At 42.8% G+C, this 14,698-nt stretch overlaps 1 protein-coding gene across 3 annotated transcripts in view; it reads left to right on the top strand.

Annotated features, from left to right (window-relative positions):
• VPS4B (vacuolar protein sorting 4 homolog B) overlaps positions 1–14,698 on the top strand; it is a 50,236-nt gene that overhangs the window by 5,403 nt on the left and 30,135 nt on the right. Inside the window, exons 1-5 of one of the 3 annotated variants that reach the window (XM_053245325.1) lie at positions 2,885–3,178; positions 8,819–8,930; positions 10,049–10,199; positions 11,140–11,207; positions 12,797–12,916. In XM_053245325.1, the coding sequence (XP_053101300.1) occupies positions 3,155–3,178; positions 8,819–8,930; positions 10,049–10,199; positions 11,140–11,207; positions 12,797–12,916 (475 nt within the window). In that variant the 5' untranslated portion in view covers positions 2,885–3,154. The other 2 variants (XM_053245326.1, XM_053245327.1) reach the window with 2 other exon arrangements.

Raw genomic sequence — 14,698 nt, 5'->3', positions numbered from 1 at the left:
ATTAATATCTTCGAATTCTGGCTGAAGCTGGTTTTTCACCCTCCACTTGTGCTAAAAGATAGCTATCACTCCAGGTGGGAAAGAGAGCTGGATGAAGGGCTGCATCATTATGGTTTCTTCTCTTTTGCATTAATAACTCTTGAGTATGAAAATGCCAGGGTCAAACTCAGACAAAGAATATATGATATGGAGCATCAAATTGATCAGGGCTCAATTCCTGTTGGTGTACATTTGGGCAACCAAGTTCTGAGTTTCAACCTTGCCATATACCTAAACCAGATAAATGTGCCAAAATACCAAAGAGCTCTGACACAGGCATAATGCAATGCCTTGCAATCAGCAGTCCTGGAAGGGAAATATTTTTAAAAATTGCCTACAAAGAACATACTTGTCTCTGCAAATTGGGAGATAGCGAAACAACGGCTCATGTGCTCTTTTGTCAATTTTACCAAGCTATATAGCGTAAACATATAACCCCTTTTATTAGCTGCTATCGAGGTAGTACAGATTATTTTTCTCTTGATTATCTTTTAAATGACCAGAATGACCTGAGATCTTATAATGTGACTAAGTTCTGTTTGAGAGCCATTAAAATCTGCCAGGAGTTCATTAAGAATCATTGTTAACTGATCTGTATACTTAAGTATGTACTTAACCACTTTATCATAAATCTGTAGGCTATGTAGGTTTTTTTTGTTGGACTTCTGTTTGTAAACTGTGCTGGTCTGTGATCGTAATAAAGGAATTGATTGACCCAACTGCTGCCTGAGGTAAAGGACAATATGACATAGCCTGCAACTTGTGGGTAGGTGCTAAGCATTCTCAGGCCAGGCTATGCTGTCAAGGCTGTGCGGGCAGCAAGTAGATACACTCAGACTATGTCATCAAGGCAAGCAGTGGCCAGAGGGGCTTTCCTAGCTTGTCTAAGTGAAGGGAAGTGGGGAAAGAAGCGTGCCTCATCAGGAGGAGGAAAGGACCTCACAAGGTCCTTTTCTCACAAGGAGGGAGAAATGAATAGTATGACCTAAGCAACAGACAACTGCAAGAGCCATGTGCTCCTGCACCTCTCCTCATGCCCACACTTGAGGTAACCACCTTATCCTGCCTCATGGAATATCCACTTCTGACCACTTGCATACTACTACAACAAATATATATATACCGCTCTTCAACCAAAGTTCAAAAAGTGGTTTACATAAAAAAATAAATATTACATAAATAAGATGGTCCCCTGTCCCCAGTGGACTCACAATCTAAAAGAAACATAAGCTAGACACCAGCAACAGCCACTGGAGGGATGCTGTGCTGGGGTTGAACATGGCCAGTTGCTCTCCACCTGCTAAATGTAAAAGAATCATCACTTTTAAAAGTGTCCCAGTGGGGAAGTAACTTGTCTAGGGAGCAAGTTGCTGGTTCGAATCCCTGCTGAAACACCTACATTGGGCAGCAGTGATATAGGAAGATGCTGAAAGGCTTCACTCATACTGCACGGGAGATGGCAATAGTAAACCCCTCCTGTATTTTCAGAGGCGTAACTAGGGAAAATTGCGCCTGGGGCAAGCACTGAAATGGCACCCCCCCCACTGCGCCCCCACCACTGCCCCCCCCAACATACTACATTATACTTAGGTTTTTCCTCACAAGTGCCCGCCGCTGCTGCCAAGCCAGGCCACTGACTGGTCGCCAGGCGCCAGCAAAGCAATGGGGGAGGGGCGCAGGCGGCGCGGAAGGGACCGCTCGTGGGGAAGGGGGCACTGACGCGCTCCCTTGACTGCTGCAGCGCTGCTGCACTGAGCAGGAAACATTTGTATTAACAAGAAATTAAAAATGAATAAAAAAATTGGTCATGGCGGCACCCCCCACGTGACCAAAAAAGATGGCGCCCGGGGCACGTGCCCCCCCTGCCCTCCCCCTATAGTTATGCCTCTGTGTATTTTACTAAAGAAAACCACATGGCTCTGTGGGCGCCAGGAGTCGACTTGGCAGCACAACTTTACTTTCTTTGCTCAGTTAGCAGGGGTCTATCATAATCTTCTTTGTAGACAGACATCTAGTTTATAGCATTTTAAGGTCTCTCTATTACTCTAGGTTTGTTTGAGGGGAACAAATGCTTCAGCCTAATTCTAAAGCTGTTTGCTGGGAAGTAAGAGTCTTCTATGGGCCTTGTGCTTCTGAGTTGATATGTTTAAGAATGTACACAGGGAACAGAACGTGCGCTTATGTAAGAGAAAAAGAGAGGCAGTGGCATTAAGTAATCCAGAGCGTGTCTGCAACACATGTTCATCTGTACCACTGAGCTATGGCTTCCTTTCTCCTGTAATTTTCTGAGTGCATTTTCAGTGAAAGAATGCACACTTGTTTGGAAGCAAACTTCACTGACTCGGTTGTGCTTACTCCCGAGTATAGTTCAGCTGTCAGACTTTTTAATTTTGGAGCTAATAATATGCGTAGGCGGCAAATGTTTCTGTTCGGTGTCTTCAGAGCATGGAGAGCGTGTTGGATCCTTAAAATGATGGCAGTGTGGTAGCGAAAGTACCAATAACGTTTCTCCCCTTCGTGCAAGCAAAAGATTAAGTCGGAAGAAAAGGGCATATCGTTTTTCTGTTCTGTCAAGAGAGGAACGAGAGAACACCGTGGACGGCAGACAACTGCAGCGCGCACACAGCGGCTGCGTAAATTCTTCGGTCACTCGCCAGCAAAGGCTGTCACGAACCACATGAAAGAAACCGCGAGGCGAAGCGTTCCAACTTAGACAGAACATGGAAAGCGCTGCGCATGCGTGGAAATCACGCAGCCGCATTAGCTCCTCTCCGCTCTTCCCTTCTTTCCCCGGCCAGTAGCCGCTTTCTCTTTCCGCTTTGCCCTCCCAATAGCCAAGCTCCTAAGACCAATGAAGGGTGCGGTGCGTGAGTGACGCGATCGGCGTCTGACGTAAGCGGAAGAGACTGCTTGGTTTCGTCCCGACCGGTCGTGGGATTCGCTTGCGGAAGTGGCGAAGGGCTCTGAACTTTTTGTTGTTGTCGCCGCCTTCTGCTCTCCCCCCCCCCCAGTCTCGCGCGTGGCGGAGGGTTTTTGGATTTCGGCGGATCGTCTGTTAGGGGAGTCTCCTTTCGGCCTCTTTGGTCCAGTCTCCTCTCCGTCAGCCCCGCCCATCATGGCGGCCACGTCCAACCTGCAGGTGAGCACCTTACGCTGGAGCGTTGAGCTCAGGCGCGGAGTGCTGGGGAGGCTGGGAGAGGGAGGGCAGGCAGGCGCGGTGGGCTGGGAGGAGTACCGGGATGCGAGGGAGAGGCTCTGCGTGAGGCGGTCCAAGCCTGACTTAAGGCAGTGCCACCCCTTACCTCAACTCAACCTGTAATTAACAAGAAATTCGCTGCCTCTGATCGTGGTGGCCACTAATTGAGGTACTAGTAGTCTGAGGGCTATAGGCCATCTCCAGCTCCAAGGGGAGCAACAGCAGGAGAGAGGGCATGCCCTCACCTCTTGCCTGTGGGCTCCCCAGAGGCATCTGGTGGGCCACTGTGCGACACAGGATGCTGGACTAGATAGGCCTTGGGCCTGATCCAGCAGGGCTGTTCTTATGTTCTTAAATTTAAAAACAAACACACACCAAAACCACAGAGACAAATTCATAGCTGGGTCTATTAACGATCCTGGACCTAAGTAAACTGTGTTTATCTTTGGTGGTAGTGTGCCCTGTTCTGCGTACCCACTGGGTAGGAAAGCCGGTATAAAAATGTAATTGATAAATATGTGAAATCTCCACATTCAGGATATCTTTAGAACAGGTGATGGCCTTCGCTTTCATACCCTGCTTCTGGGCTTCCTGACTGGATCTTGTTGGATTATACTGGATGAGATGGACCCTTGGTCTGACACAGCAAGTCAGTTGATATGAGAAGTAGGAAGATGAGTGTGTCTTGTGCATGCACAGAGCACATTCCCATCGTGCTCATGCAAGACCATAATCCTGTTCCTTATACTTATATTACTAGAAAGTGCCCTCAGGGTAATGGATATGCCTTCCACATAGATGTGAGCCCCAGGTCCTCTCTTTTAAAAAAAAATTAAGCACTGGAAGTACTGTAATACTTTTGTAAGGGCTGTTTTGAGAATGGGTGTAGTGGATTATGGTAAGGGGAGTTACATGGGTACATCATGCTTGTTTGTGTGTGCTCCCTCCACCTTTTGGGGGGGGGCATACAGGATTTTAGTATACTAGACTTCTGACATCCTAGGAATTTTTGTTAGTCTTAGTTACGACTTGGTAGCTGTGAGGAACTGAGACTTTTTCTTAAAGAAGTACTTCTGTTCCAGAGATTTACTAGCACTGTGTGCAAGGGGTTGGTGGTGGGGGATGACTTTTTATTTTGTCACAGGGAAGTGACCTTTTTTTAAAACTTCTTTATTACTCTAACCAGTGGCTTTTCAACTTCATACCTTTTGAAGAGACTCTGCTTGTTGATTTGTTTGTCAAAGAAACCCCATATGTCTGCTGAGGAACCTGTGTATTGTGGAGAATTCTGTGTTGGAATGCTCTAACATGCAGATTAAATTAAAGGAAGTCAGTGTCAGGCTTGTTGGGCCCCACTAGTACCTTGTTTGATCTAGGAAAACACCCAGAATGCCCCCAATGCTTTCCTCTGTGACAGATGCAGAGAAACACTGGCAGTGTTGGACAAGCTGTATTTAACAAGACTTGTCCACCATTGTTGATCTTCTCATTGTGGCATCCTAATCAGCTTTCAGGGAGCACAGTTTAAAACTTTCTCTAACCACTGGTTTAGTATTCAACTGAGACTGTTAAGTGCGCTGTCTTAACTGCTGCATACAAGTGGGACAGGTAAAGCATTTCCCCACCCTTTCTGTTCATAATTTTGTGTGGATTGGTGATTCTAATTGTGTTAGTAATGGTGGGTACTGCATAGTAGAGTACTTGGTGCAGAAAGAATTCTAGAATAAATGTGATCAAGTTTCAGGGCGTGTGAGCCCATTGCTGATGGAATGCAAACTATTAGAATACGTAGTTCTTGTTCTATTGCCCTTTTAATATTTATATTTTAGTCCATGTCTGTGTTAGGCCCAATGCTCTGAACAGCAGCACAAATTGTCATTCATCTCTTTCCATAAGGCAAGTAAGTAGTTGCCCTCTGATCAACAAGCTGCACTTGCTCTGCATGTGGCTCTTTATCCTCTTCTAGGAGAGTGAATTTCCAAATAATGCGCTGCAAGAGACTACACAGAGCTGTATTGTAAGCTTTATAGTCCTGCACCAGATGAATACAGGACTAAGGCAGCTGATGCAGGGACCTCATCCTTTAAAACTAGAAAATGCCTTGACAAATTTTTCTTGCCTCTAGGACCCAGGCTGCTCCCCATTTCATGGGGGTGAAGTGGGGGTGGACTCATCTCTTGTCTTCAGCAGTTCTCTCTGTTCCAAGGTGAAGGTGGACTCACCTTGCTTGCTCACTTCTCCTCCTGGTTGCATGCTTCTGACTCACGCAGGTGGTGGAAGTGACCAAGAGGAGTGAGCAAGCAAGGCAGGGGCTGGTTGCTCCTTCCTCTTCCTAGCATCTGGCTCAAGCAGGTGATGGACTGATGTGACCAGGAGGAGGAGAGAGCAACCCCCCCCCCCGCCTTTCTGGCACATCCCTCCATTGCCTGGCTCAAGCACCACACTTACATTTGAGCCCTGCCCTAGAAACAAGAGAACTAGAGCTCCTGTACAGCATGAGGCGAGGAGAGGAGAAGCATTAGTTGAACAAGAGTGATTGATCCCTACATTTCATATGATGTATCATTAATTGATATTCAACTTAAGAGTTGAATATCAAAATATTCTCAAGAGTTAAATGTTATGTGATTCTGGCCATCACTACTTTTTTCTTTTTTTTAGCAACTGCTTTCACAGTTTTTGCTACTCCTCCCTCTAGCAACCACACCTCATGATTCTTTCGTTGTGTATGCTCTTCCCTCTTCTCTGTCCTGTTTCCTTTCTCTGTCTTCTCTTTTTCTTTTTCCTCTGCTATTACCTGACTTGGACCATTGTATGCTGACTCCTGGGCTCCCCTGGATCCATGGTGGGTTGCAGCTGCATCATGGCACTGAATAACGAAGGCAATTCTGCTCTTGGCAGTCATGTATTACCTTTTTAAATTCTCTGTATCTTGCTCTTCAGTTCCCCAGGAGATAACACTTTAACTATTTCCGGAACTATTTCCGGTTGTCTGTTAGAGTGCAGTATGGCACTGTTCCCACTATCTTGTCTGTTTTTAATGTATTGTATTCTGTTCTTCTTTGGAGCTGCTGGAAGTTTTCTCATTTAAATTACTGACCAAGTTCACAGCCATTCAGCCTTGGCAAAGCGACAGCATCTGCTGTTGTCAAAACACTACCTTGTGCAGATCTGAACACTCTTATTCTTGCAGTTCTGAAGATGTTGTGGATCTGATTAACTTGCACAAATACACTCATTTACCAACAGGAAAGACAAAAACAGTTTAGCCTTCAATTATAGGAATGACCCTTTTTACAGGGCAACCTTCCTTTAACCATTATTTGCTACCTTGGTTATATGAGCAAATGGAAGGGTCAAATGAATAAAGCAAAGAGGCACCTTTTTAAAGCGGCGATTCTCTTTATTGAGCAGGGAGAGAGCAACTAGCCCACTCCACCCCCAGCACAGCATCCTCTTCCAGTGGCTGTTGCTGGTTTTGTAATTTGTGGATACCTCCCTGCCGCCCCTTCTTATGTTTTGCTGCTGCTGCTGGCTATGCTGCAAAAGGCTTCAATAAGCCTGTAGTGCGCGTGCATGTCAGAGGAGACGTGAAGCACGTCGGCGGAGATGTGAAGCGCACATGCACTACAGGCTTATTGAATCCTTTTGCAGCGGAGCTGGCAGCAGCAGCAGCAAAACTTAAGGTAAGTATACTTAAGGGAGGTATCCCTTAAGAGAAGTATACTTAAGGGAAGTAAGTATACTTAAGGGAGGTATCCGGCCACCCCAATTATTAAAAGAACTATGGGCGCGGGAGGGTGAAAGCGGCGGGAGGAGTAAGTAAACCCTCCCACCGCTCTTAAAGGAACCCCCCAGCCCAATCACCCGAACCCCGAATCGCCCATGTCCGGACCGGTCTGGAGGCCTGTAGAATGGCCTCCGGAACGGACCGGGCTCATCACTAATAAACAGTTGAATATACAGGCAGGTTCATGCTTACAGAGGGAAGAAGCCCTTTTCAAGGTTTTTCGGTTCCCCTAGTAAACAGCTGCAATTTTATTGGTGGGTAGGGAGTAAGAAGCCACCTTAAGTGACACAGCAGGAAAATGCTTGACTAACAAGCAGAAGGTTGCCGGTTTGAATCCCTGATGGTATGTTTCCCAGACTATGGGAAACACCTATATCAGGCAGCAGCAATATAGGAAGATGCTAAAAGGCATCATCTCATGCTGCATGGGAGATGGCAATGGTAAACACCTCCTGTATTCTACCAAAAGAAAACCACAGGGCTCTGTGGTCGCCAGGAGTCGAAATCAACTTGATGGCACACTTTACCATAGGGAATAAGAAAATATTGGGTAAATTACATTTCTGTGTTTAGTTCCTGTATTCATTTTAATTTTTCATGCTCACAGTACTGTATTACACTTTCCCTTGAAGGCTATGTTGTAACATGCTTTTAGAAACTGAAACTTGCTTTACTGTAAGTGATCTAGATCAAGACAAACAATTTCCAAACCTTAGTGTAAAGCCAGCGTGGTGTAGTGGGAGCCAGCGTGGTGTAGTGGTTAGAGTGCTAGACTAGGACCGGGGAGACCCGAGTTCAAATCCCCATTCAGCCATGAAACTAGCTGGGTGACTCTGGGCCAGTCACTCCTCTCTCAGCCTAATCTACTTCACAAGATTGTTGTGAAAGAGAAACTCAAGTATGTAGTACACCGCTCTGGGCTCCTTGGAGGAAGAGCTTGATATAAATGTTGTTGTTGTTGTTGTTGTTGTTGTTATTATTGTTGTTATTATTATTATTAACAGTGGACCACCTAATCAGCTGTTGTAAAAAGATCGCACAGACTGACTACAAACAAAGGTATGACAAGGTAGCAGGGATGATACACTGGAACATCTGCAAAAAATACAAGCTACCTGTTGCCAAACACTGGTGGGACCATAAAATTGAAAAAGTGGTAGAAAATGAAGATGCAAAAATATTAAGGGACTTCCAACTACAAACAGACAAACATCTGCCACACAATACACCAGACATAACTGTAGTCGAGAAGAAAGAAAAACAAGTCAAAATAATCGACATAGCAATACCAGGGGATAGCAGAATAGAAGAAAAAGAAATAGAAAAAATCACAAAATGCAAAGATCTACAAATTGAAATTGAAAGGCTGTAGCAGGAAAAGACCAAAATAATCCCAGTGGTAATTGGCACCCTAGGTGCAATTCCAAAACAACTTGAAGAGCACCTCAACACCATAGGGGCCACAGAAATCACCACCAGCCAATTACAAAAAGCATCTGTACTGGGAACAGCCTATATTCTGCGACGATGTCTATAACCATTGACAATAAAATTCAGCCATCCCAGGTCCTTGGGAAGGACTCGATGTCTGGATAAAACAAACCAGTCAATAACACCTGTCTGACTGTGTAAATAAATAATAATAATAATAAAGTCTGTCTATTTCAAAATGAAGATTTTGCCTCATCCAGTATAGCTTAAGTTTCTTGTATTCTTCTATTGGAAATGTTGTTTGGGACCTATTCTTTAATAGAAGTTTAACCTTAGTTGTGTCTCTTCTTTGTGTTTTACAGAAAGCAATAGACCTTGCTAGTAAGGCAGCGCAAGAAGATAAAGCAGGAAACTTTGAAGAAGCCCTCCGCTTGTATCAGCATGCTGTGCAGTATTTTCTCCATGTTGTCAAATGTAAGGATTACTATACTAAATCCAAAATGACTGTCGTTTTTGATATTTTTAAAGAAAGTCTTCATATTCTAGGAAGTTACAACAGTTCCAGATAATATGCAGTGATCCTTATTTGTTTTATCATATTTCTGTACTGCCTGATACATGCATCTCTAGGTAGTGTACACAGTTAAAACACACAGCAAATACAAAACAATAGAAAACCAGTTAAAATACTCAAAACAAATAAAACTATCTCAGAAGATAAAACTAATTAAAAGTATTAAATGGCCCTGGCAACCGTAACTCATGCCCTCGTCACCTCTCAGTTGGACTACTGCAATGCGCTCTACTTAGGGTTGCCTTTGAAGACGACTCGGAAGTTTTAGCTGGCCCAAAATGCCGCAGCCCAGCTGCTTATGGGCAGCAGAAAATATGGTTGTGTTTCACCTTTGCTGAGGTTGCTGCATTGGCTGCTAGTTCACTTCTAGGTCCAATTCAAGGTGCTAGTTATCACCTATAAAACCCTTCAGGGTTTGGTGCCTGTGTACCTTCAGGACCTCCTCTCCCATCCAACTTCGATCCACCCTGTGCAGTCGTCTCAGGTGGGCCTTCTCAGAGTTCCAGGCCAAGGGGAGGTATGTGTGGCCCGGGCTCATGAGAGGGCCTTCTCTGTTGCAGGCCCCTCCTTAACACTCTGCCTCCTGAGATTCATGATGGCCCCTCCCTTCTGTCCTTTAAGAAGCTCCTGAAAAGAAAGCTATTTTGCCAGGGTTTTAGGGTGTGCGTGTATATGTGTGTGTTTCCTTTTCTTTTTTTCTTCTCACCATCTTAAATGGCCCACCACACTGCAAGTTTAAAGTCTACAACTTGAAACGTGGCCAAGCCTATTATAAACTTTATTTTAGAGCTGAAGTCAAGTTCTACTTCCTCCAAGAAAGCAAACTATGAATGTCTGTTTTCCCAGAATCTCTACTGAAGAAGTTCTAATACTGTAGTGATATTTTGTTTTTGAATTATCCATTTTGAATAATCTACCCATGTCTTCACTAGACAACTTTTCATTAGACATTTTTGAGATAAACTTCTTTTTAAAAGTTTGACTTGTAGAGTAAAGCAGAATGTTTTCTTGTTCTCAGATGAAGCACAGGGTGATAAAGCAAAACAAAGCATCAGAGCAAAGTGTACTGAGTATCTGGACAGAGCAGAAAAGCTGAAGGAATATCTGAAAAAGAAAGAAAAAGCTCCCCCAAAGCCAGTGAAAGAATCTGGTCCAGCTGATGAAAAAGGGTATGTTCACATCATTTATTCCACATTTTCCAAGTTGCTTGCCTATTTACATGCTTTAAATAGTGGTGCAAGAACACTGCATAAAAATGCCTTAACTCCAATATATGTGCTCTTTTTTATATTACAGCTTCATTAGCACAAGTTCTATATTGGTTTTTTAAAAACATTAACCCCAGCTTCTTGTGATGTGTTTACTGCCCATTCTAATTATATGCTGCTTTGTTTCCCATTTCCTTTATGTAATCTTGGAGTGCCTGGTCAGCTGTTATATTCAGGGGAGCTCTCACACTATGCAGAGAAGTAATAAATGAACAGGACTGTACCAAGCTTGTTTGAACATGGTATTTGTTTTAGAGCACCATTCTTTCCAGAGAGAGATCAGGTAGACAAGAAGATATTACATTCAAATAAATGTGATGCAGTCTGCTTTGCTTGTTACTTTCTCCCTGTGCTGTGGGTGAGGAAGGAGTAATGGGCAAGTTCAAGATTCACACTGGGTGGGGAACATTCCTTCAAGAACATAACTTCTAATAATCTATTTGGTTTTTTCCTGCAGTCTCAGCTTTATGGGCTATAGCCATAGGCTTGCTTACTATGATGCCAGTTCATGTAAACTACAGGACTTGCCTTTCTCATGTTGGTTTGGGTGCCAGTGACTCCTTTTTTTATTTCTACTAGCATATATTTTAAAAAGTCTCTCTTTTGTCAGCAGAAGTGCTGCTCCATGGATTCATACCAAACTGTCATTGGACAGACTCTGGTCATTCAGTTGATTAAGAAAGATCTAACTTAACTCCTGTTTCCACCTACAAAAATAAATACTACTACTTGATTGACCTTCTGACAGTAACATGTTTTAAGGTGGAAAGTGTGTGATTTTTCTACTCAAAAAGAATCTCCGTTTTAGCTGCTTTTCTTTGTTTATTTGAACTTGCATTAGGAATGAAAGTGATGGGGAAGGGGAGTCAGATGATCCTGAGAAAAAGAAGCTGCAAAATCAACTTCAAGGTACCATTATGCCAAGTTCTTAATGCCTTGAGCCAAGTCATTCTGTCAAGTTATCAGGTCAAGAATTGCAAAGGGTTTAGATCAGTGATTCTCAAACTTGGGTCCTCAGGTGTTATTGGACTTCAACTCCCATAATCCCCAACCAAAGGCCACTGAGGCTGGGGATTATGGGAGTTGAAGTCCAGTAACACCTGAGGACCCAAGTTTGAGAATCCCTGGTTTAGATAATAACTATTAACTTTTTAAAAATTGGCCTACTAATTTGGCAAGTATCAGAATTGGGGCTTTTGTCGTGGATGTTTGCAGATGCTTTGTGTCTCATTTATTTCCCCCACCCTGGCTGCTTCTCTGGCACAGTTTTCTTCTCTCTCCTTGCTTGAACCCAACCAGTTGGGAATTGCTTAGTGGGTGGGATGATGGCATGATGCTGGTGGGGAGACTGGACAACACTCCCCATCTTTCCATATTCTGCTCTTGAGGGTGATTTAATTGCACTTTTCCAGGGCTATTTGATTTAAATCAGATTGATGTTGAATCACTTCACAGACTCTATTTTAATTATTTAAATCACTAATCAGGAAGTTTCTATTTAATCATCACTTTCTAGTAAAATTACATTCTTCTTGTATAACCTTAATACATATTCAGAGATGGTCTCATTTTTAGAAGGTAGGTACACACTATAATAGGTACACATTTCTTATAATGCTGTTTCATTTAGGCAATGAGGCCTTACATTTCTTTGTTGCACTGTTTGCATTTTGCACACATACCATCTTACCCACAAAAACTTCAATAAAATTTTCCCAAATGGGGTCTCTTTTACCGTTTAGTGCCATGATAGGTGTTTTGCTTCTACAATAGAGGATACACTCCAAAAAGGTTTCCTCAGGATTACATGAATAGGTTTTGTTCACTTTTGTTTTCACTTTCTATTCCCCTCTCCCTTTCCCTTGCATTTATATCCAGACTCCTCCTCGCTCAGGTCTACTCTATCCCCCCAATCCTCCAGTCATTTTATTGAGCATCTTTGTCTTTGCACTTTTAGAAGTGGGGAGGTGGGACGGCAGCAAGGGCTTGACTGTGTGTGTATGCACTGCATGTACACCACCTACAGAATAGGATTGAAGCAGTCAGTTATCTCTCATCCCCATATGCTGCACTTAACATGTTCATAGAATATAACTAGAAGTTATGATTAATATTCATGATGATGTCTTTGACCTAGGTTCTTATGAATATTGTTTTGAAATTAAAATCAAAATCCTATAAACAATTTATTTATTTTTAAATCACTGATTTCTATCAACCCTGCACCTTTCAAATAATATACAGATAATATACAAGCTGCAGTATGAAGGTTTTCCCAAGCAGTTTTTATTAAGTATTAACATATCTTTCCTCTAGAAAGAAACACTTTGGAAATGCATTGATATTACCAGTCTCAAGCTATGCAGCTGTCTTTGTCCCACATACACACATGGCTTTGCCAAGTTTCTAGCTTGTATAGAAGTCCTCTGCTCTGCGAACACTGGCAATATGAACTATCAAAAGTAATGGACCTTTTTAAATGATGTCTCATTTCATAGGTGCCATTGTCATGGAGCGGCCCAATGTCAAGTGGAATGATGTTGCTGGCCTAGAGGGAGCAAAAGAAGCTCTCAAAGAAGCAGTAATATTGCCTATTAAATTTCCTCATCTTTTCACAGGTAAAGCAATTTAATATGAAGTGCATCTCAGTAATTATAGATTTCTTTCTTACAATATTTATATACTGCCTCTTAGTTAAAAAAACAAAAACCCCGCAAGAGTTTGGGTTATGGGGGTGGCTTTAAGGGTATTTGAAGTACAGCAAGCTGCCCTGCTAGAGAGTCGGTACTTGAAAGGTTTGAGCTGTGGTTGACCACTGTTGTTTTAAGTATATGCAACAGAAGTTGTTGGTAAAGAAAACTGGTGCAAGTGGCGGTGATAAAACTCTGTAGAAGCTGATTCTCAAAGTGTGCATGTGTGCAAATGAGAAATAAATTATTGCACCTTAGAATTCTATAAGAATGTAATAGTCAATTTGACTGACTGACATGGATATATCAGTTATCACCTGGCTGTCAGTCTCTGGTCCTCTTCAGATGTTATATCTACAGAAGTGCTTTTGGAATAATCACTGCTGAGGTGTGTAATAAGGATCTGAACTTGCATCCCTTTGCCATATATTTGTATTATATTTGATGCTACAGTCCTGTGATATCTTGTGCTAGCTCTGCTGAGTCTGACCTGAAGCCAAAGGTTGCTAGTCGTGCTTGCTGACAAGCTTACAGAACTGAAGAGATTTCTGTCAAACACAAAAGGTTTATGGTCTGTTTTAATCAAGGTTTAAGAACTAATGTGGTATGATGATTAGAGAGTGAGACTAAGATTAGGAATACCTGGGTTCAAATCCCTCCTCACTTGTGAAGCTTCTGCTGGGTGCCTTGGATCAGTCACATCTCAGCCTACCTTACCTCGTGGGTTTGTTGGGAGGATAAACTGAGTTGCAGGGAAAACCATATATGCAGTCTTGAGCTCCTTAGGAAACGTGGTATAAATCTATAATAAATTCTTTAGATAGACAAGAACTTACTGTCTGCTGAAGAGAGATTAACTGATCTTAATTGTGATCCGGTAGTCTTTACAATGTGGGCTTTGTGCCTGTGCAGTAGTCTCTGCGGAAGGATTCAAAGCATTCTGAAGCCAAGAGCTGCCCAGCTCAGTTCCTTCTCAACTGCTATTGTGGATAGTTCCCTCAGCTTCTTGCTCCTCATACTCGGTTCCTGAAAGAAAATGGCTTATTTATTTTCCCTGACCTCAGACTGATTTCCTGATAATTCTTTGCCTAGTGTTTTCAATTTTGTAGCTAATGTACTCTTAAAAAGACTTTCAGGCGCTGTTCCTCCTGCCACAGAGCCCTTCCCTCTTCCAACAGGCATGATCTTTGTTTGCTCTGTCTCAGGGAAGACCACATCTGTGCTTGTCAGTCTGTCCTTTTCAAAACAAACTCGGAAGAGCAGGGAGTTGCATTTGAGGGCCACCCTGAATGTGCAAGCCCTACGCCTGTTGACTCCAATGCTGTGTTTTCCTTCATTGCCGGCTCCGTCAGTGTTGATGATGTCAAAGTTGGGCTCAACTCCATCAACCTTGTCCTCGGTTACCACAGAAGCTACCTTCTTTTTTTTAATGATTTCACATTTTTATTAACTTTTAACAATAATAATAATAATAACCATAACAATCATAATAAACACAGTTACAAAATTGACTTCCTGTGTACCTCTTTTCGTGATAACAACTATAAATTTTACCCTTATTATAAAATTAATTTTAAAAAACACAAATTTCAACCTTCCACCAACCTGCCCAACCTGCATTTCAAATATCAAATCCTGCTGTAAGATCCATAGTAGGAAAATAATTCTTTAAATAAACCAAAAAAGGTTCCCAATCTTCCTTGAAACGTT

Source organism: Hemicordylus capensis, chromosome 4, assembly GCF_027244095.1.
Source record: "Hemicordylus capensis ecotype Gifberg chromosome 4, rHemCap1.1.pri, whole genome shotgun sequence".
Taxonomy (NCBI): domain Eukaryota; kingdom Metazoa; phylum Chordata; class Lepidosauria; order Squamata; family Cordylidae; genus Hemicordylus; species Hemicordylus capensis.
The sequence above is the reverse complement of the archived record's forward strand: the minus strand, read 5'-3'. Positions and strand labels throughout refer to the sequence as shown.